The 22,109-nt window shown below is 52.6% G+C and overlaps 1 protein-coding gene across 2 annotated transcripts in view; it reads left to right on the forward strand.

Moving 5' to 3' along the window:
- The first annotated feature begins 312 nt into the window (after window positions 1-312).
- Window positions 313-22,109, forward strand: part of PLCG1 (phospholipase C gamma 1) — a 36,327-nt gene continuing 14,530 nt past the window's right edge. Inside the window, exons 1-4 of one of the 2 annotated variants that reach the window (XM_038572317.1) lie at window positions 313-565; window positions 21,287-21,439; window positions 21,541-21,634; window positions 21,792-21,839. In XM_038572317.1, the coding sequence (XP_038428245.1) occupies window positions 349-565; window positions 21,287-21,439; window positions 21,541-21,634; window positions 21,792-21,839 (512 nt within the window). In that variant the 5' untranslated portion in view covers window positions 313-348. The remainder of the gene's footprint in view (window positions 566-21,286; window positions 21,440-21,540; window positions 21,635-21,791; window positions 21,840-22,109) is intronic. The other variant, XM_038572318.1, reaches the window with a different exon arrangement.

The raw sequence follows: 22,109 nt of genomic DNA on the forward strand, positions 1-22,109 counted from the left end.
CGGACGGAGCGGCGGGCCGCGGGAGCGCGAGCGGCGGGCGCGCCCCCGCCGCCATTGCGCCCCGCGTCCCTGCCTGGGCCTGTCCGGGGGTCGCGGGGCGCAGGCGCGGCGGGAGGCGGGCGGGGGTCCTCTCCACGGGCGCGCGGGCGCCTTTGTTCCCGGCGCGCGGGCCGGGGCGGGGCCTGAGGAGCCGCCCCGCCCCCCGCCTCAGGCCCCGCCCCGTCTCCGCCCGCAGGAGCCGCCGCCGGGCCCGCTCGCGGGCCGCCTCAGCCGCCTCAGCCGCCGCCGCCGCCGCCGCCGCCGCCGCCTGCTCCCGCCGGCCGGGCCTCCGCCCCCAGCGCCGGAGCCATGGCGGGCGCCGCTTCCCCCTGCGCCAACGGCTGCGGGCCCGGCGCGCCCTCGGACGCCGAGGTGCTGCACCTCTGCCGCAGCCTCGAGGTGGGCACCGTCATGACTTTGTTCTACTCCAAGAAGTCGCAGCGGCCGGAGCGGAAGACCTTCCAGGTCAAGCTGGAGACGCGGCAGATCACGTGGAGCCGTGGCGCCGACAAGATCGAGGGGGCCAGTAAGTGCGCCCGCTCCCTGGGGCCCGCGCGAGTCCGCTCCCGCTCCCGCTCCCGCGCCCCGCCGCCTCTGGAGTGACTTGGGTGAACTTTGGGGCCCTCCCCCGCAGCCTCCGGGCCCCGCCCCCGCCCCCGCCCCGGTGGTCCCCGCGGGCGGGGGGCATCCGGGTCCTCCGTCACCTGACAGGACACCCCCTCCCCCAGCCCGGGGGGTGCTCCAGGCGCTGCGCCCGGAGGCCTAAGAATCCCAGCGGGTTGGGGCCGGCGGGGCAGGCGTCGGGGGTGCCCCCCCCCCCCCCCGGCAGTGCTGGTGACTGGGGCGAGGGAAGCCCAGGCGGCGGCAGCCCACCCGGCCCCAGAATCGGGGGCCAGGCCGGACGGTCATCGCCCACCACCTTTTTTCCCCAGAAGAGTAGTCGTGGTGAAACTTTCTGGGCCCCCCGGGCTGGGCTCCATTTGCAAAGGAACCTTTGGGTTCCCTGAGTAGAATTTAGGCAGATGTTGGGGTAGGGCTGGCTTTGGGTCAGAGCCGGGCCTGCCCCCCCCCCCCCCTCCTCTCTCTCTCCCTCTCGGAGAGGGTGCAAGGTGGTCTTGTTTGGTTTGGAAAAGCCTGAGGGAAGGCAGCGGCTGCTTTTTCCCGCTGCTGCTTTTGTCTCGAAGCTGAATTTTAGAGGTCTGCGTGGGTGGGCCGACACTCAAAGCCAGGACCCGGACTCTTGGTAAAGAGGCCAGGCTTCTCTTACCCTTGGAAGCACATCCTCAAGAGCGTGGCCCAGAAAGGCCACCCTCCGTGCCTTAGAGTCAGGTACTTTCGAGAGTGTGCAGCCAATTTTGGGTCTAGCCCTTTGTGTCCTGCGTCCTGTGCTGCGTGGCCACGGGGAGCTGGGAGCGGCTACCTTTGGTTTCCTGCTGCTTGGCCTTCTCAGGCCTGAACTTGGCTGCTTTGGGACAGATCTCAGGAGGAGGGAATTGGGGATTTTGAAAAAGCCCAGATCCTTTCAGTGTTACTACACTTAATGCATCCCTGTGCTGTGGCCGGGTGGGCACCCAGCTCTGCCCTCCATTCCCCCACCTTCAAGTGTGAGAGGTAGTGTGTCTGCAACCCTAGGTTGTGGGTTGCTTCCTGCAAGGACTCCCCCCAGAGACTCAGAACTAGGTCCATGTGGAGGAGGGGCGTCAGGAAGTGACACCCCCATGGGAAGGCCCTACAGACCTTGGGTATCGTGTACATGTGTGTAGATGGGTGAGGAGATTGGGAGGAAGGAAAGTCTTGTGGTGAAGCAGCCACCCTCAACTACAAACTCCAGATCTGATACAGCTGCTGAACTCAGAAATGGCAACTGCCTTCCGCTGTGCCTCCATCAGCCCTGCCAGCTATGGAGAGAAGATTTTAGTGATTCGAGAGACTGGATTCCAAAATTGTGGAATGATAGACACTGCAGAGAGCCAGATAGATAGTCCTGGGGACTTCACCCAGGCATCAAGACTTCCAGGCACAGCCTCTTCCTTGCTTTTATAGTGCTCCCTATGCTCTGCTCAGTTGGTGGCACTGACCAGAGGTTCCCCAGTAGAGATTTCCTGGGTAACAGACTGCACTTCAAACCATGCATGTGATCAGCAGGCAGTACGTGCAGCTCTGTGGTTGAAGACAAGGCTGGATTTGAAGCCCATTGATTAGTTGTGGGCCACTTGCTTATCTAGCTAGTTACTTATTTTCTCTGAGCTTAGTTTCCTTATCTATAGAGTAGGAATGGTAAAATATATGCTATATATGGTTGCTCTGGAGATTAAATGAGAATTGGTGTAAAACATGTAGCACAGTGCTTGATACATTGTAAATGTTTAATAAGTGTGAGCTGTTTTTAATAATAACAATAGAAGTAAAAGAGTGTGACTGCCCTCCTCCATCCTGGACTATGAATGTTGAGGGAGGTGGACTATGGCTGTAGGAGAGCATGAGGGTATAGGGAGGGAGGAGGATGGGAACCAAGTTCACATTTCACTTAAAGGGAGGAAATGGTTTTGTTTTGCTTTAACTCCTCTCCTCACCCACCCACCTATCATACGTAGAATAGTACATGACAGTAAAATCATGGAGTAAATCTAGAGAGATTTGCACATCTGACTCTCGGGTGTGACTTGACTTATTTGTAAGTTGGGGCCTGAACAGAGGGATGTGGGGAAGAGTGAGTCTAGTCCGTGGTGTCTCAGGTCTTTGGGGGTTGGTGACAGGAATGCAGGGGATCCTATGGCCCCCAGCTCCCAGGGTAGGTCAGCTAGAGAAATACAGATTCAGTGATCTCATCAGCTGCAAGTGTAGGCAAAGAATATAGGAGCCTTGGCCCTTTGATTTTGGAGGCCCAGGTTGAAGGAGTCTGAGTAAAAATGCTAGTAGATGCTTGTGTAGGGTTCACACATTGTAAATGGAGCTTCTCACTGAAGCTCGCCCACTTCTGCCCATTCGTGGTATACTTTGTTGGTGACTTCTGATCCTTGCAGCCCCCCTACCCTACCCCCCCCCACAGGCTCTGAGGAAGGTTGGGCTGCCAGCTGTGTCCCCTACCATCTGGCCTTTTCCTGCTGACTCTGCCAGGGTTCCATGTAGTGCTTGTAGTCTGGCCAAGGAGAGAGAGGCACTGTGGACCTGCAGGAGGGATGCTGTGGTTCAAGGAAATGCGCAGCACTCAACGTGTCAGACCTCATTCTGACCTAACCCCATCCCTTCTCACTTTATCGCTTGTGAAGTGGGGCTGGCACTTGCTGATTTCTAGGATGGTAGTTTGGCTTAAAAGAGGGGTGGGGAAGTGCTTTGGTACTAGTTGTCCTGGTGATGTGACAGGAACCAGGTTGATGTTTGGCTTTTTATGTTGCAGATACTGACTTAAGTGAATACAAAGCAATTACTTCCTGTTCACTGCTACAGAGACTTTTCGGCATATTTTCTTGGCTAATCTTCACAAGGGTCCTGGAGGTAGGGGGCTGTGTCTGCCATGGGATCATAGTACCAGTATGTGACAGCCTCAACTGGACCCAGCTCCCCAGTCATTGACTGGCCATCCCAAGAGGACTCTCAGCTCCAGGGTTGTGCTGCCCCTGGGCCTCAGGCCACATGCCTAGTTGTCTCTGTTGCTCCTCTAAGGAGAAATTTTTGTGCCTGGACCTGCATTATAGACCCTTAGCCTCTCTAGGTTCTGGCTCTACACTTTTCCTTCTGATGCCTTTCTGGGGTGAGTAGATTCAGTCAAAAGTCATTGTGGGCATCATGGCCTAGGTGGAGGCTCCATGGAGGGCTCTGAGTGACAGCCATGCTCATCACTGAGGACTTTTGAAGGCTCACACTTTCCTCTTTGATCCTTCCCTACTCTTCTAGATGCTGGGCCCCCTTAGGTGGTGAATGAAAACCAGGTCCTTCCCCTCAAGGAAACTAAAACAGACAATAATTCCTAGTCGTACCTTTGATGGGGTGGGGAGGTACTGGTGGCAGAAGAGCGCAAACTGCCCAGACAAGGCAGTCAGGCTCAGAAGGTGATGTTGGGGCCAGTTGTCTGGGGCTTGACCTCTGTGGCTGTCAGGCTGATGAGGAGACAGATTGTGAAGCCTGCTCTGCCGCCTGGGCCTGAGGTCCCTGAGGCAGGCAGGCGGGTGTCGCAGGGGTTTTCTTTGTACTGGCTGATTGCTCCCAGTGGGAAAGGGGCAAAAACACGTGTCCGGATCTGCAAAGCTAGCCATCCCTGCCTGTGTGTTTCCTGTCTGACTATAGTTTTTCCAGGGGAAGTCAGACCTCCTAGTGTTTCCTCAACACCCAAGCCTTGCTCCAGTGTGTGGGTTTCCAGACCAGCTCTGCCAGTGCACCCCCTCCAGCTGGGGCACTCTTTCCTGTGAACCTGCGAAAGGAGCCTGTTGCACAGATGACTAGAGAAGCTGAGCACACCCAATGTTGCCCCCCCACCACACACACACACACACACCTCCAGCTGAGGAGAGTCCCAGAGAAGTGGGGGTGCATTGGAGGAGGGGAATGTTCTTGCATACCTTGTGGAGTGCTTTGTTCAGGGAAGCATGGTGCCCATGCTTTCCTCTGCAGGGGGCGGGGTGGGGTGGTGTCCTTGAGAACAGTATAGTAACAGGTGACCAGACTCTAGGCAGAGCCAAGGATAAAGAATGGCTGTGAGCAGTTTAGGTAATTGACCCACAGTAACTGGAGATTTGTGCCTAGAGTCAGTCTGACTTGGGTTCAAGACAATGTGTGTGTGTTTGTGTGTCTGTGTATGTGTGTATACTGGCCAGAGATCTTGGCCACTAACCTTGTTTTGTGTAGTTTCTTGAAATGAGGGGCATTTATTTGTTCCATAAATACTGTTTGAACACCCCTATTTGCCCAGTGCTAGGCACTAAAGGTGAATAAGACATGGACTGTGCCCTTGAGGAACTCCCACATTCTTGGAAGAGACAGAATTGGGAACATATAATTATAACCATGTGTGTGGTATGTACCATAATAAAGGTCTATACCAAGAGCCCTGTGAGTGCATAGTAGTGAGCTGTCTTAGTGAGCTGTGGTTGAGAGGAGAGAGCCAGGTCAGGCTTCAGAGCTGCTGGGGGGCACGGGGGGAATTGCGGGGTGACTTGTGAGCTGTTCCTTGACTGATTGAGGAACTTGCCTGTGCCCAGGTTGAACATGGGGGATCCCTGTGCAGGTTCAGGTATGTATTTAGTGCGGTAGAGGTAAGGCTGGGGCTCGTTGGGAGCAGTTTAGGGAAGGCCACAGGGTGCCATGCTCTTGGGTTATACTCTATTCTGTCAGCAGAGGCTCAAGGAGGGCTGTCTTGCATTTTATCTGGGAGAGGGTGAGGGAAACCAGTAAAGCCACTGCAGTTTGCAGGAGAGAGCTGATGAGCAGGGGCAAGACTTCCTCTCAGGCAGGGCAGGGATGCAGCAGAGGTGGAGGGTGGGTCCTGAGAGATGAGCCAGTGGAGCACAGTAGTTTAGCATTTGGGTTCTGAACTCAGACTGAGTAGGTTGTGCCACTTAACTTGCTTTGTGATCTTGAGTGTGTGATTTTCTCTCTGAGCTCTTTGTCTACAAAAAGGGGGTATAGTAACAGTTTGTCTCATAAGGGTTTTTTGAAGATTGAGGAAAATCTTCATAGAGTGCTTCACATGGAGTATGGTGTGTTGGGAGCTCTGACAGAGGAGGATGAAGATTAAGTTCCCCAGGAGGACCCAGTAGTGAAGGGAGCCCATGTACCTGTCACATTGAGGGGCTGGAGCCTGGCCACCAAGCCTTTGATTGGGAGATGAAGAGGCCCACCCACTTTCTCACTCCAAGCTCTCAGCAGCCCCGCTGTTGTCAGGGGGCTCGTTCCAGCTGCTGACTTTTCAAGGTGACACAGCAGCTGGCTGAAAGCAGCTGCTATGGTATCATATTGGCCTATTTCCCCGTGTCTTGCCCTGATAAATGCTATCTGAGCACATTGGTTAAAGACCCCTCTCTTCTAGGACATGCTTTAATGCCATCACCTCAGTATGATAAGACCAGTCTCTGCCTCTCCTGTCACTGTTTGTATCACTCTTCATTAACTCATGGCACCTCTTCCCATTCTGTAATCTTTCCTCTGATGTGGTTTCAAAGAGGTCAGAGATGGATAAGTTGGAGGAAGTGAGACCTACCTAATGTTGCAAACGCCTGATAGGAGGGGATGGGAGACTTTTCCTCCCGGTCTCTACTCCCTTAGAACTGGAGAAGTCAGTGGGGACTCGGAGGAGAGTCTGGGGAGAAATGAGGATGAGAGAGGAGGAGGGGAATGTGCTGGTGCTCCGTGCAGAATGCTTTGTTCAGAGAAGCATGGTCCCCGTGCTTCCCTGGAGGGAACTCAGAGCAATATGGTAACAGATGATAAGACTAGGCAGAGCCAAGGTGATGAGTGGCCTCAAGCAGCTGTTGGTAATTGGGCTCCATATGACTGAAAATTTGTGGCGAGGGTCAGATTTGGGTTCGAGTCTCAGCTCTTCTTGGGACGTTGGATGAGTAACTTTAACCTATCTGGAACTGATTTTCAGCTATAAAAGTAATTTCTTCCTCACAGAGCTGTATATTAAAATAGTGAAATGAGGTCGTATAGGACAGTAAGAGATTTCATATGAAAGTGCTCTCTGCACAGCATTTCGCACTCATGGGCAGTTAATAAGTATTTGTTTACTTTGCTTTCACCTTAGCTAACTACAGAGCTCCAGTTTTTTTTTTTTTCCTTCTTTTTTTAAAATATTTTATTTATTTTTTCATGAGATACAGAGAGAAAGAGAGGCAGAGACACAGGCAGAGGGAGAAGCAGGCTCCCCGTGGGGAGCCCGGTGCAGGACTCGATCCCAGGACCCCAGATCATGACCCAGGCCAAAGGCAGATGCTCAATCACTGAGCCACCCAGGCATCCCCAGAACTCCAGTTCTTTGCACCACCAGGTGTGGCCACTGGTGGCTCTTCTGACAGTCTGGGCTAGAAGTCTGTTTCCTGCTTGTTTTCTTTGTTCCCTCCGAGTCTGTGCACAGAGGGCTGGGGCATGAGGAAAATCCGATATTTCTCCTAGTGCAGTAGAGTTCATGGAACATATTCTCATCTGTGGTGTTGAGTGCTGCCACAGCTCCATGAATCAAGGGAGGGCAAAAATGGTTAGCCGTCTCTTACAGATGAGAAACCAAGGTTCCCCCGGGTAAGGTCACACAAGTTTATGGCAATGCTGGGATCAGAGCCTAGGATCTCTGATTCCCACTACAATATTTGGGTTATTTTTCTACTCTTGAGAAAATGACAAGAAGATAGGACCAGCATGTTTTTTTTATGTGGACAGAGTGATCTGATCTCCACTCTGCCTTCTGGCCCAGTGTGCTGTTTGACTAGCCCAGGCTTCTGTCTGTGGACAAACTGGACCTAGACTCTGCCTCTAGGTTATCTGCTGCCTTCATCTTACCTGACACTCCCATCAAGAAGCTTTCCCACACTCTTGCTGGGGGTGAAGGCAGCAGGTGATCTGAGGTAGGGGGACAGAAGAGCCCTGCTCTGACTTGTTACTGTTCATGATGATGACTGCACCTGAGCCTCTGCAGGGACCTGGAGACCTGGGGCGCCATGCTCATGGTACTCTGAGAAGGGCCTCTCCAGGATCCTTGATGACAAGTTCAAGTGCATACATTCATCCATCGTGTTGCTTCATTTGCCTGTATTTACTGTGGGTGTGCTTCTGTGTGTTGGGCCTGGTAAGCTGGACATGAGAACTGCAACCTCTGGCTTGTTCAAGTGGTAGTAGGCCTGTGCCCCGGTGTGCTTTATCACTGTAACTACTCTTTCCTTGAAACAATAAAGAACTCCCAAACCCCAACCTTCTTGGGTCTTTTGTGGCACACTGAACAGACTAGACACCGCTGTGCTTCCCTGGCTTTGGACTCTGGCATTTGTTGACATGCCAGGCACCACAGAGTCCAGTAATAAATATAAAGATTAAGATAGGTATAGCCAGAAAAGACAGCAGCAGCCAGACAGAAAAAGTATTTACAGGGCCTGGAGAGTGCCATGGAGAAAACCAACCAGAAGCTGTTCTGTCAGGAGAGGTGAGGATGTGCTCTGATAATGAGCAACCCCAGATCTCTCAGTTGCAGACAACAGCTGAGGCTCATTTTTCACTTATACTACATGTGTGTGACCATGACAAGCCACTCCACTTATTCCTAGAGAATGGCCTTAGTGGCTCTGAGTCAGACTCCTGGTGCAGGGCCTAAACACTCGACAAACTAGGCTGGAGAGGGCTTCGGACAACAGAGGCTGGGGAGACCTTCATTTCCATGGCTTGGTGTGGGCAGTGGCGTGGGTGGCTATGCTATTGTGGCAGATAGACTGCTGCCTTCGTATCTGGGCTCTCTGCAATAGGTACCTTTGTGTTTAGGCTTAAGGTATGCTAGCTGTGCCTCTGCCTAATTGTCATCTCCCTGCTGTGCCCCACCTTGAGCTGCTCCTGAGCCTACTTTGTGACAGTCACAGCTCTCTTGCTGTCACCCCTGAGGTAGAGCCTCTCATTGCCTCCTCACAGCATTCTTAGAGCTCTTTGGCTAGATAATGCTGCTGTCTTCACAGGGAGCCTCAGGAGAGGTAGAGAACTATGGGAGAGGGGGCCTTCTGTGGATACTCTGGAGTTGAGGGAAGAGGCATTGGGGACGTGGTTGCTTTGGGGAGTCTGTGGTCCCAGGAGATGGGGCTCTGAGAGTCTCTGCTTGCTATCCTCACTTAGTTCTTAACATTCTCCCTCCTCTCCTTGTAACACTAGTTCCTTTCGAGGTGGTGCTTGGCTAGCCTTTAAGAGGCTGCAGTGGCTGTATGCCCAGGCACAAGTACTAGCTCTCTCCCCCACTCATCACCTCCTAGGAACCGGGCCCATCCTGGGGGAAGCAGGGAGGGCTCCTTTTTATAGCCACATGTAGGCTTTGTGTATAGGCTCTGCTGCTTCCTTCCGGGCCCTTCCCGGTGTTGGCGGGTGGCCCTGGCTTCAGCAGGACTCAGGATGCAGAATAAATGGGCGGGGCTTTCTCTTGCAGAAGACTGGCATCTCCATTTCTGAGCCCCTGCCTGGCACAGAGGAGCCTGGGGTTAGCAAGGTAGAAAAGGAGGTGGCTTGATCTTTGATCCTGGGAGGCTTGCAATCTAGAACATGCAGAAAACCATGAAAGCCGGGAGCCAGCAGGAGACAGCTGTGCCTGAAGTACTGTAGAACCTAAGGGTCCAGACACAATCAGCTTCCTCTCTGTCGCAGCCCATCCTGCCCTTGTGGCGTCCCTCCTCCTGCTGCCTGGCAAGCCAGCATTGGTTAGAGAATCTGTACAAAGGCTGTGAGGTGCCTGGGAGCAAGGCGTGGGCATGGTGAAGAGTGGGTGGTCTGACGGAAGCTCCAAGCCCTGGCAGTGAACACTGATGAGATTGGTGAGGGGCTGGGCCACAGCAAGTTTGACCACTTGTTTGTGTGAGATCTAATTCTAACTCAGTAGGGGTGGGCTGTTCACTTTGGGGTTAGCTTCCTGTTTTCTTGGACACCTGGGGATATGGCTGAGCTGAAATGTCCTGAGGGAAGTACTCGTTTAAGGGATGCCTCCAGGTCACAGTGTCCTTGGTTTAGCCTTGTCCTTGGCGGGAGTAGGGCATTGACCACACTGGGCCTTTGGCTGTTAAGCTATGGGTGTGTGGTGGGTGAATTCTAACCCCATGGGACTGAGTGACTTCAGCCTCAAGGCCCCAGGAATGCGGGCCGAGTTCATAGAGTGACTATGGGAAGGAGAAGAGGAGGTGGCCACAGGTCCCAAAGGCTTTTCAGCCTGCTGGGGGCAGGAAGTCAGCTGGGGCGCAGGGGCTCTGGAGACCTCTTACCCCCATTCCACCTGATGGCCCTCCCCTGTTAGGAGGCAGCTCTTCTCTTTCTACCCTAGTTATTCTACCCAAAGCAGCCTTAGAAACACTGAGCGCACACACACACACACACACACACACACACACACACACACACACACAAAAGAAAAAAGAAAGAAAGAAACACTGAGCACATCTACCAAGGAGGTTAGAAAGGGAAATGTAGGGACGCCTGGGTGGCTTAGTGGTTGGGTGTCTGCTTTTGGCTCAGGGCTTGATCCTGAGAGCTGGGATCAAGTCCCACATCAGGCTCCTCCTGGGGGGCCTGCTTCTCCCTCTGCCTGTGTCTCCGCCTCTGTCTCTCTCACGAATAAATAAATAAAATCTTAAAAAAAAAAAAAGGGTAATGTATGTCACTTTGTCAAGGATTTTACTCGGGGCCTCTTGAGGCTGACAGTGAAATACAGAGAACATCCCCTCTAATGACAATGGAACACCTGGTGCCTGTACCATTTCCATAAGGATGTCCTGGTCCCTGGCCTGAGAATTGGCCCATACTGGAAGGATGAAGCTCTGCAGGCTAGAGTGGGAGGCAACAAGGAGCTTATTGGGGGAGGTGAGGCCAGAAACTGTCTTAAGAGGGTAGAATGGAAATTTACCCTCTAAATTTAATTTTAGGAAATTAAAATCAGGAAGGAGAAGTCCCAAGGTAGTCATTCTTCTTGACAGGGGAGGCAGCTTCGAAGAATCCTAGCTGGGCTTCCTGGGGAGGCAGTGAGTTCCCAGTCACCTTGGAGTGAGGTCATCAAGCAACAGGGCCTTGCCTCCCCAGGAAGCAAAAGGAGGACAAGTAAAGTGCCTTGGCTTGGGCTGGTGTGGCCAGATGCTGAAGGGTGGTTGGGCCCAGCAGCTCTGTAATGGGAAAGGCCTAGTGGGGTGTGCAGAAGAGGGTGTCTGGGTGACCACACCTTGCCCTCATGACTTCCTTCATTGCTTAGCAGGTCTCCAACCTCCTGGTCAAAGTTGACTCTGCTGGGAGGTTAAGGGCTGGTGTCACCCCCATGCACCTCCACCATCTCCCTCCTACCTCCTGCCTCTAAGATGGAGCAGGGTGTGTGGTGGTGGTAACTCGGAAACTGAAGAGGCGGGGAGCCAGGGCTGGCCTGGGGCTTCCCAAGGAGCTCTGCAGAGGAGGCCTCTACTGTCCCCTCCCTGTTCTCCCACTTTAGCCCCTGTTCCTTAGATCTTCAGTCAGAGGCCCCTATTTTTTCCTTGGGGGAGGGAGACCCCAGATTTTTCTATCTTCTAATGTATTCCATTTCCTGCTATTCCCTGAGTGGGACCTTAAAGCTGACCAGGCATGGCCCTTGCCCTCAAGGAGCTCACACTCCTTTGGAGAAGATTGTCATTCAGACAGCCTTAAAATACACACAGGGTTCCCACTCATTTAAATGCTTAGTAAACATGGTCATGACAAAGTCAGTAGTAGGGGGCTCGTCCAAGGATTAGATTGGAGATGGTGAGAGAAAAGGAGATGCTAAAGGATGGTTCTTAAGTTTCCTGTTTATAACTTGGGGGTGATGCTGTTAGCTGACCCAAGAAGTATGGCAGGAGGCCTGGGTTTTGGTGAGAGAGTATTAAAGAGTGTGTTTGAGGGAATCTGTTTGGTTTGTTTGGTTTAAGGGATTGACTTTGAGGTGTTGTTGAGGCGAGCAGGTGGAGGTGTCAAGTAGGCAGTTGGACTGACGGAGCTGAAGCTTAGAGGTGAGTACTGGTTGTTAAGAGGAGGCACTGAAATCTGTTGGCGTTGTCGACTGACTGGGAGGAGGTAGAGCATTGGGAAAGGAGAGGACCTTGGCCTCGGCCTTGACAAAGGCCAGCATGTAATGCAGATAGGCCTGAAGCCCAAGAAGAAGAGGGAAACCAGAAGAAGTCATGAGAGAAGCCAAGAGCAGAGCTTCAAGGAGGAGGGAGGGTATGGTTGACCATGTGGATTGCTCTCGGGGTTAGGAAAGAGGATGGAAAAGTGACTTCCATTCAGTGTTCTTATTCCCCACCTGCCCTAAATATATTGTGTGGGTGTTGGTGGTGGGGAGACACACATTTCATTAGACTTTTGAGATCCTGGACACTTCTAGGAACTGGCCCTCTACCTGTCCTTAGCTGGGGCCCTGGTACACACAAGATATCTAGAAAATACTTGGGCAACAGCAGCCTTTGGTGGAGGCAGAGGTCAGGGTGCACAGGATCCCTGCCCTGGGGGGCTGACCCACGAACTGCCTGGGGGGGTTACATAGGCCTGTGCAGCAAAGCTGGGGCCAGCCCCTGTCTGTACTCCAGCTTTCCCCTGCTGTGGCATCAAAGGCCGGGGTGGGCTCACTGTCCCTCTCCCTCTTCCATGAAGCTGAATACCCTCCCCCCACCCCCAGCCCAACCACTCCAGTGATTCCTTGGCTTCCACGATCCCCTCTGCCTGACATGTGGGTCAGCCCTCCAGACCAGCCTTCTGCAGATCAATCTGAGAAATCCCAAGGAGCGCAGTTCACTTTCTCTGTGCTCCAGCACCACAGACATCTCCCTGTTGTTCCATCTTTGCACGACCTCATAGTTATCTACTTCCCCATCTGTTTCCTCCACCAGCCAGGGGCTTTTCTGAAGGGCAGGAACTCAAGTGCCTTATTGATCTCTGTTTACCCAGGACCCAACCCAGGGCCTGACATCAAGGAGATAGGTGCCTGGTATGTGTTTGAGTAGATGATGGAATGAATGAACAAGCATAATAGGCAACTGCTCAACTCTCTTCCGGTTTTGCATTCTCTGGGTGGGGCCTCCTTTCCCTTCCTTCCTTTGGGGCCTGGGCATGCTGTTCCCACCTCTGAAATGGGTGGGATTAGTCTAGTGTCATAGGCAAGACTGCCTGGGTAGTGTGAAGGCTCTGGGGCCATGCAGAGGGTCCCAGTTCTGCCATGAATCACCATGTGACTGGGTCAAGACCCTTTGGAGCCTCCATTTTCTCATTGCTCCAAAGAGGAGATTCATCTAGAATCTAGACTCTAGATGAGTCATGTGCTGGCAAGGATCCTTTACAGCTGTAACCTGAAGCAGTTAGTATATACAGGTTCAAGGTCCCATGTAGGAGGACCCTGCAGACCTCCATCCAGCTGTCTGAATGACTTTTTCCTGTTTATCAAGGTGGGAGAAGGCCCAGATGCTGGGTCAGGCCTGGCTGTTCTTCTCAGTCAGGTGCTGAGGGAGAAGTGACTGAGGAAACCCCAGCCAGAGAGGGAGATGCTGAGCTCTGCCCTGGTACACCCTGGACTCCCAGGGTTTAGCCAGATTTTCCTTGTGTACACCATGGGAAGGGGCTGTGGCCTCTCTCCTCTGCTGCTACACAGGAATAGGAAGGAGATAAGTCCCATCCTCACCTTTTCTTTGTTGCATAACCCTCTGACCCCAAGTCTCTCTGCTAGGAACCTTGTCTGTAAAATGGAGGTAGGTAGCTACCCACCCTCCACTTTTGACTTTCTCTGGTGAGATCTGGGAGCTGCTTCTGTTTCTGTTGGAAGGGAGGGAGGGGGAAGGTCATAGTCTCAGAACAGAGAGGGAAATGGACAGTGGGGAGTGTGTGCGTGGGTTGGGGGGTCTCTCATTCCTTCCAGAGGCCTCGGGTAGCATAGGAACCACTGGCGCATCCGATGCCACTGCTTCCAGCTGTGCTAGGTTCTTTTCCCACCTGTGTCTAGGTTCTGTCCTTGTTTCTCCTTGGGTTACTGCCTCCTTTCCCTTCACAGGTCTGAGGGCTCTATAAAAGCTGTATCTTCTAGTTGGTACAGCTACTCTGGGGACAGAGCCCCTTTGTTTTTGGCTCCCTCTGAAGGGGGCTCTGGGGTGCAGTGTCTGCCCTACCCTTGGGGCACCGTGCAGGAACCTGTGTGTAGGGGTGGCAGGGGTAGGGGGCGAGGAATTGGCCACAGAATATCACTTCCCCATGTGGCTTTCTTTCTCCAGTTGGCATCCTCTGAGTGAGAAGGCTCAGCTCCATTTGTGCTCCCTCACCCTGGGTGTGTAGTCTTTGGATGTTGAAAGGTAGCTGACTTGAGGGGTGGGGCAGCTGGGAATGGTGCATCTGTTTACCCCAGGCTATTTGGAGAGGGTAATGATGAGAGAGCATTTTGGGGGAAGACTTTTTAAGATTTTATTTTTAAGTAATCTATACACTCAGTGTGGGGTTCAAACTCATAACTCCAAGATCAGGAGTCACATGCTCTACTCACTGAACCAAGTGCCCCATTTGGGGGAAGATTTGCACACCTCTCCTGACCCCTGGGACTTGCTCTTCTAAATCTCCTGGTGGCCTTGCCTTAGAGCCAAACAGAGCAAGGGTGCTCAGGGAGCAGTGCCTTTTCTGCTCCTCAAAGCTTCATTAACTTCCGTGGTTCCCACCAGCTGCAGAAACATACGTGTGGGACTTCCAATGTTTCCAGATTGTCCTGGCTCTCAGAGGCCATGCCCCCCGCCCGCAACTACGACTGGTCCTTCTTTTTCCTGTCTCCATAGTAGACCTCACCAGCTTCTGCATTTGCATATTTGTTGTAGCTCCTCTGCCTTTGTTGCCCCCATTGTACCACCTCTTCAAGGAAGCCATCCCTGATACCATCTTTGAGAATTTGTGGCCTTTGCTGCCTTTGTTAGATAATGAACTCTGCAATCTTAACTCATGTGTTCATTCCTATTCCTTAGCACTCTGTATACATTTTGAGGCCTCCCCAGGATCTGGCTTTGGGGAATGAAGAGAAGAGTCCAATGTAGTTTCTTCCTTTAGGAGCTAGCTCACAGGCCAATGACCTAGATACCTGGCAGCACTAGACAATGTGACAAGATTGGTGGAACACCAGGTATACCACTGGCCTGGGCCTGACAGAGACTTACATGAGAAGATAGGCCTGGCAGGTGTAGAGGCTTGGAGGGAGTAGGGTAGGCTGAGAGCTGAGGGGCTGGGGTCCTTGCAGCTCGTTGCCTTGATTGGACCTGGCCCCTTTTGAGGAGGAATAGGCTTTCCCTACCTTCTCCCAATGTGCTCTGCGGGGCTGGGCACACAGACCTGGAGAGGATCTTGGGGGTTCATATCTCGGGATTTGGGGTAATGAAAACCTCCAGAGGGGAAGGGATCTCTCCAGGTAACATTCACTTAGCTCTTTCAAGCTCTCTAGTTTAAAAAAACAAACAAAAAGAACCCTTCATGTTTACCATGAGTTGAAATTTTTTTAAGTTGCCAAATGTACATACATGTATTTCTGTATGGGTAATTTCTATTGCAGTTTACATCAATTAGTTTACATACTTTGTAAAAGGAAGATGATCTCTTAAAAATATTTCAATGAAAGTATGTTTCGTGTCCAGAAATTTGTGATATGTGCCACTTCTGGTTTTTTGCTGTGCTGGTGGTGGTATTTTTGGCTCTATGTTCGTTTGTGGGGGACGGGCGGGGGCAGGGGGCAAATTTTCAGTATGTCCTCTCGTCTCTTTCTGGTGATACTGCCTTGTTGTCTCTTCCTGAGATCTCACAGTTGTCCAGGGAAGAAGGGGCTGGTGAAGAGTGGTGATCTAGTTTTGCAGATGAGGGAAATGAGGCTCAGAAGTGGAGCTGTGCCTCCCCCCGTCTTGCCAGTGCTCTGTGCTCATGGTTCTCTGTACCTTCTCCTTGTCTGAGGGGTGGTTAATTGGCCAGTAGGTTTGGAGGACCTCTATCTGTGTAGGGCTGTTTGGAAGGTGCCTTCACTGGGGCAGGGGATGCTGGGATACTGGTTCCTGACCAAGAAATGTGGGTCTAATTTAGAATCTTGGATTTGATACTGGGCTCCCTTCTAACCCTTCCAGGGCCTGCCATGGTCAGAGTCTGATATGGGGCAGGATTGGCTGGCTCTCACGAACCATAGTCTTTAAGATACCCTGGAAAAGACTTGGTGCCCCACCCTTGCTACCCCCTTTCTCTTCTTCCCTGGGGTTCCCGTTGTCCCAGGACTTCCCCTGGTCTACAGGAATGCTGCTTCTGTGCATCTCCCTGTCATGGTTATCCTGATGCACTGGGCAAGAGGATGACTAGTGGGCACTTGTGGCTCAGCCTGATACCTGGGAGGGGTTGAGAAACAGGATTCTAAAACCAGAAGAGCCCTACCCTCAGAAGAACCTAGCATAGGTCATTGTCTTCAGTCCCTTCACAGACTGCAGACTGGCTGCCTGCCATTGAGCTCGTCCCCTTCCTGGCACCCTGTCCTCTCCTTACCTAGTAGAGTGGGTGCTGTCCCAGGCTTGGGGACCTACTTTCCTTCAAAAGGGAAGTCCTGAGAGCAGCAACAGTACTCTTTGCTGGGTGGGAGCCCACCTCCCAAAGTGCTTGGGATCAGTTGTGTGGCTCAGATGAGGAAACTGAGGCTCTTAAAGGGAAAGCATCTGCCGTTACTAGTCTGTCCTGAAGGCAGTCTCTCCAGGCCTGACTGACCTGGGCACTCTGCTTTGAGTAACTGCTGATCTCTAGTCTCCATGGTCTCCGACAAGATGCCTATCCCTGGGTCAAGAAAAGAGACAAGGGAGGATTTCTTTGCCTGGTCATGCAAGCTTTCGTTTTGCAAATTCAGTCTTGTGGATTCTGCTTCTCTGCTTAGAGCTGGCCCCTGCCACTAGGCTACAGGAGGCATGTTTCCTTCTGCCTAAAAATCAAAACAGAAACCAATCCAAGGTTGGGGGTGGTCAAGGCAAGACAGGCTTGACCCTTCCATGTGACTATCTTTATGTAGTTGTATGTAAATGGTTAATGGCTGTCCCACCCCTAACAAAAACCTTCACTTTATCCATGACCTGCCGGAGAGGCCCAGCTATATGTTTGGAAACAGGATTTGAAAATTGATCTTTGTGATTTCATTTTTTTTTTTAAGATTTTATTTTTATTCTTGATAGAAAGAGAGAGAGAGAAAGAGAGAGAGGGAGAAGCAGGATCCATGCGGGGAGCCCAACGCGGGACCCGATCCTGGGACTCTAGGATCACGCCCTGGGCCAAAGACAGACGCCAAACCGCTGAGCCACCCCAATCTTTGTGATTTCAAATCTGTTAGTCTCCCGTTCTAATACCCCATCATAGGTGAGGTGGTAGGGTGCTGTGGCTACAGCTGACTGGGTGCTGCAGGCTCAGGACGTGGCCTCTGGCTTAGAGCATGTCTGCATGCACTGATCTGAACTCTGGCTTCTGGAGCCTCACCCCTTCATGGTGCCCCATCCCTGCAAGACCCCCTTTGAGCTAGGGAAATCGTTGCTTGGATTCCTTCCCTTGGGCTGAGGCAACCTCTCCTGGGTTCAGGTGCACCTCCAGCAAAGCCCTGGCATGTGGCTGCAATTATCCCCCTGCTGCTGGCTTGTCTAGGCTTCATGTTGATGCACTAGATGCACAGGGGTCACACTCCTTCAGACATCACTGGGATCATTGATTCCTGCAGGGCCCTTACTGCAACCCTGTGAGGCAAGAGGAATTCCAAGTTTGCTGTTGGGGAAATGGAGGCCAAACGAGTGAAGGCTTGTTTAGGTCTGCACAGCTAGGATTGAAGACCTGCATGGTTCTCCTCTGCTAGGTGTGAGCAGCCTTCAGAAAGGGGACAGTTAGAGCAGGCTTCCTGAAGGAGCAAGAGGAGGCAGGTTGTCACCAGGACCCTCAAGCTTCTGCCCAGAACACCAGGCAGCCTGGCCATCAGAAAGTCCTCAGCTCTCAGAGCTGGCCTGGGATGCCATTCCTGGCCCAGCATGAGTCATCCCTCATTACCCCAAAGCCTCTTGAGGAGGACTGGTCTCTGTATCTTTATGAGATTGTGTGGGTGATTAAGTCTTGTGTCTACCATGGCCATGCTTGGTATGGTGATACTCATGCTATTCCTGAAGCATGGGCCTCAGGGACCCAGTCCTTGGAGGAATGAACACAGCATGCCTCTGGATGGGCTGAGCTGGCCAGATGGTGCTGATGGAATCCTAGGCCCTCTCAGATTGGGGTGAGCTTGAAGATGGCCCTTTGACATTGGTCAAGCCCTACACTCTCTTCTGCTACACAGGAGGCTAGCCTGGCTCCCTGGTTGTGGGAATCTGCCCTTGTCCCTCAAAGAGTTCCCCTGTCTCCAGCCTAGCAAGGACCTCTCAGTACCCTGGCTTTTCTTTTCCCCAGTGTTCCTTGAACGTTGTTTTCCCATGGTTCTGAGTGGGGAACGAGTGCTGGGTCACAGGTCTCTGGGAACAGGGTGCTACTCTCCTGTTCTTCTAAGCAGTTCTCTCCTCCTAAAGCTCCCAGGTCCTGGGAGGGTCTCTGTCTCACTGCAGTTCTGATTGAGATAGCTAGGGTAACTTGGCTTCCCACCCCCCACCCCCAACCTATTCCCAACTAGGGCAGAGGCCATGCCTGTCCTAGTGAGTGTCCTCCCCTGATGGCAGTCCCTGGGGGACCAGCCCTGGCTCTCTCAGGAAAGGTGACCCTTCTGTGTTTGTCTGGGAGGCAATAAGATGGAAAGTGGGGTTGGGAGGTGGCACAGGAAATGGCTTTTAAAAGCGTAGTAGAGCATCTCACCCTGATGTCACATCCTTTCAGCTTGCCATTGGTTTGATGCGCTTCGACGGCATTAGGACCAGGCTGGCACTTCATTATGGGGGTTGGGGTACAAGGGACCAGGTATGGCCAAGCAGGACCTTGGGAAGCTTGGACTCCTGGCCTGGACATGCTCTGTACCTGTTTGGTTCCTGTCTTGAGCAGGATCCTGATCTGCCTCCAGCCTGGTGTCATAGGAATGTGCCCAGGAGCACAGGGCAGGCCAGAGGTTCTCCTGGGACCTGCTGGCAGTATGTGTGTGTGTGTGTGTGTGTGTGTGTGTGTGTGCGCGCGCGCGCGCAAGTGTGCATGCATGCCTGTGCAGCTACATGTGTCCTAACCTCAGGCTTTGAACTGACCCTCTAGCTACCTGCCAAGCAGTAGCCATGTCATGGGTTACTTCTAATGATGGGCAGGGAATTGAGAGGAGGGGCCCAGGCTGTGGAGCACTCAGACCCCGGCCTAGATGCATTTGTGTTTGTGAGGTTGTGTGCCTGTGTGAGAGGTGTGGGAGGGGATGACAGCAGCTCTGCACCGGAAAAGCATACTGGTTTCTGTTTCAAAGGGCAGGGTTTGTGGTTATTCTGCAGTTTCTGATCTGGGCATTTCCCCTGTTCGGCTCCTCCTTCCATCCTTGGAAACTATCTTCTCGGGCTGCGTTTTTGTGACTCAGTTCCCCCCACTCTCCCTGTTTCTACCTGAGTATAACTTATTTTTAAAACTTGACTCCCATTTTGTGGCCCCTCTTCTTACCTGTGTGCCTACTTTTTTCATTTGCTTATTCAGCCCTTCAGCCAGTAATGCACGGGCCCTGCCTGGCCTGGGAGAGATGAGGAATGTTCACACATGTGGTGTCATGAGGAGTCAAGGGCATGATACTGCAGGAGGGTGCTTCTGAGTTGGGTCTTCGGTGGTAGAGAATGGAGCCTGAGAGGTAGACAGTCCACCCTTGGGACCAGGATGAAGTGGGGGACACAAAGCACTGGCTGTTCTTGCCCTTGGTCCAACTTAGTTTAGATGGAGGAGAGAAGATGAGAGGGAAGAACTGGGAATGAAAATCACTGATCCTCACCAGGAAGGCTTTGAAGGCCTTAGAAGAAACGTATTCTCCTTAGTAAGCAATCACAAGAGGGTCAGAACAGTGTGACAAAGATTCAGGAAACTTAAGAAGAGTGGCCCATTGGTGAAGAGGACTGGGCAGGGGCAGGGCTGCTGGCAGGGAAGGTAGGGCTTTCAGTGGGAAGACCAGGCCTGAGGGGTTGATGAAGGCAAGGGAGCAAGGAGAGCAGGGTCCAGTGAGAACCAGTAATGTTGTGGTGGGGAGCTGGGGTTGGAGCTAGACACAGTGCCTCTGAGGTGGGCTAGTTGGAGCACAGCTGTGGCTAGAAGGAGTAGGAAGAGAGCTTGGAGATTTGGGCCCTTTGGGACATTCTAGCCAGGGTCATACACAGTTTGGGCTGGGAGGGCTCTGCAGTGGATGCTAGCCAGGCAATGTGCTGGCACTGCTCCTGGCTCCAGATCTTCCGGGCCAGTCTTGTTTGAGAGCATTAGAAGGGGCTCTGGTGCCAAGGGAGTACTCAGGAAGAGTCCTCTCTGGTGGCTCAGCCAGGTTTATTCTGTTTGAACAGCTTCTCCCTAAATCTGTCTTGTCTCTCTATCTGGCTTGGAAAATCTTCCCCCTGTCCAGGATCTCAGCCAGCACTGGGGGATCCTGTGGGTGATACCTAGCAGGGAGGGAGGGAGGGAGCAGGAAACCTGCACTGAGCTCCTATGTGCCACATACCGGGCTGGACACTTTGTTGATCTTACCAGCACCCTCACCGTTATTTGTTACCTGTGTTAACAGATGAAGGTGCGGGATCAGAGCAGTTATCACTGTGTTATCACACAGCTAATGGTAGGTAGACCTGGGATTCTAGTCCAGGCAGTCTGGTCCCAGAGTCCATGCATATTTTTTCTACCACCCTGCCTTCTAGAAAAATTCAGTTGACTTTATATATGGTAAAACTGAGACTAGGAGAAGTTAAGCAAGTCACTTAGCATCATTTCCCTTGTTAGTGGACATGGCAGGTTTTCTGCCATTCAGCCCTGTGTGCTTTCCCGATCTGTGCTGTGTGAGGGCAGAGGAGCACATGCAGGCCCTTTGACAGCCAGGATCAGGAAACTTACCTTTGGATAGCCACTGCCTTGGGGGACCAGGCCTCTTGCTGAGACTTGCTCAATAATTTTTGGGGTGGTGGGCCATTTCAGGGGGGTATCAGTTCTCTGGGCCTGATCCCTCATTCCTCCCATGGATCCTGAGACATCTTTGGATCTGCTTTGCCCTACCTTTGGACTTTACAATTTGGTTTGTGTACTTTGTGTCAGGAAGTAGTCCTCACAGAACAGCTTTATGCCCTCCCCAGTTCTCTTTCTCGAGTCTAGCCTTTATTCAGGTCAGAGAGATCTGCCTCCATTCTCAGCAAGGGAAGGTACACAGGATGGGGGTCCCTGCTCTCCCCAGACAGCTCAACTTCTAGCAGAGGTCTGTCCTCAGACTCAGCCTAGCTCTCTTTTATCACCAATGGGATGGTGAGTACTCTTGGCTCTGCTCCTTGATGAAGTGTCTCCGTTTGTGGTCCTTCCCTAAGGGAGAGCCTGGGAATGAGTGAAGAAACCAGGCTGCCCTCATTTCAGCATTGACTCAGAGACCCCAGCCTGACCTTGGCTTCTTCTCTACCTTCCTAAGTTGACATTCGAGAAATCAAGGAGATCCGCCCAGGGAAGACCTCACGGGATTTTGATCGCTACCAAGAGGACCCTGCTTTCCGACCAGACCAGTCACACTGCTTCGTCATCCTGTATGGGATGGAATTCCGCCTGAAGACTCTGAGCCTGCAAGGTAGGAGTCAAGGTGCTGGAGGAGGCTTTACTGGCTCTCCTGGCTCCTGGCTCAGCAGGAAGCGTGTGTCCTCAGCTCTGTTCTTTACCCCTTGATCACAGCTACATCTGAGGATGAAGTGAACATGTGGATCAAGGGTTTAACTTGGCTGATGGAGGATACATTGCAGGCAGCCACACCTCTGCAGATTGAGAGGTAAGAACTGCTTCTGACATGGTTAGGGTTAGGGGCATTAGGTTCTAGGAAGCAGAGGCAAGGACACAGGTCTTTGTGCCCAGGCACTGCCTACTGACCTCCCCAGACCTAGTCCAGCTGGAGAATCAGTTCTCACCTCAGGCTCCTCTCCCACCAGGTGGCTGCGGAAGCAGTTCTACTCAGTGGATCGGAATCGTGAGGATCGGTAGGTTTGGGGCTGTGGCTCTAACCCAGCTGGTGGGTTGGGGCAGCCAGAACAGTAGCTGTGCCCTGAGCAGCTGCCTGGAGAACCAGAGGACCTAGGGGGCCTACCTCTAGTAGGGCTGGTGGGGGTAGGCAAGTGATTCTGGCACAGATAACTTCCTGCAGAAAGGCCCCTGTGATGGCCTTAGCACACATTAGTGAGGGAGGCCAAGGAGAGAGACAGGAAATGCAGAGTGGCTCTGGGTGTCCTGCAGAGAGGGTTAGCCTGGCT

This window comes from Canis lupus, chromosome 24 (genome assembly GCF_011100685.1).
Source record: "Canis lupus familiaris isolate Mischka breed German Shepherd chromosome 24, alternate assembly UU_Cfam_GSD_1.0, whole genome shotgun sequence".
In the NCBI taxonomy this organism is placed as follows: domain Eukaryota; kingdom Metazoa; phylum Chordata; class Mammalia; order Carnivora; family Canidae; genus Canis; species Canis lupus.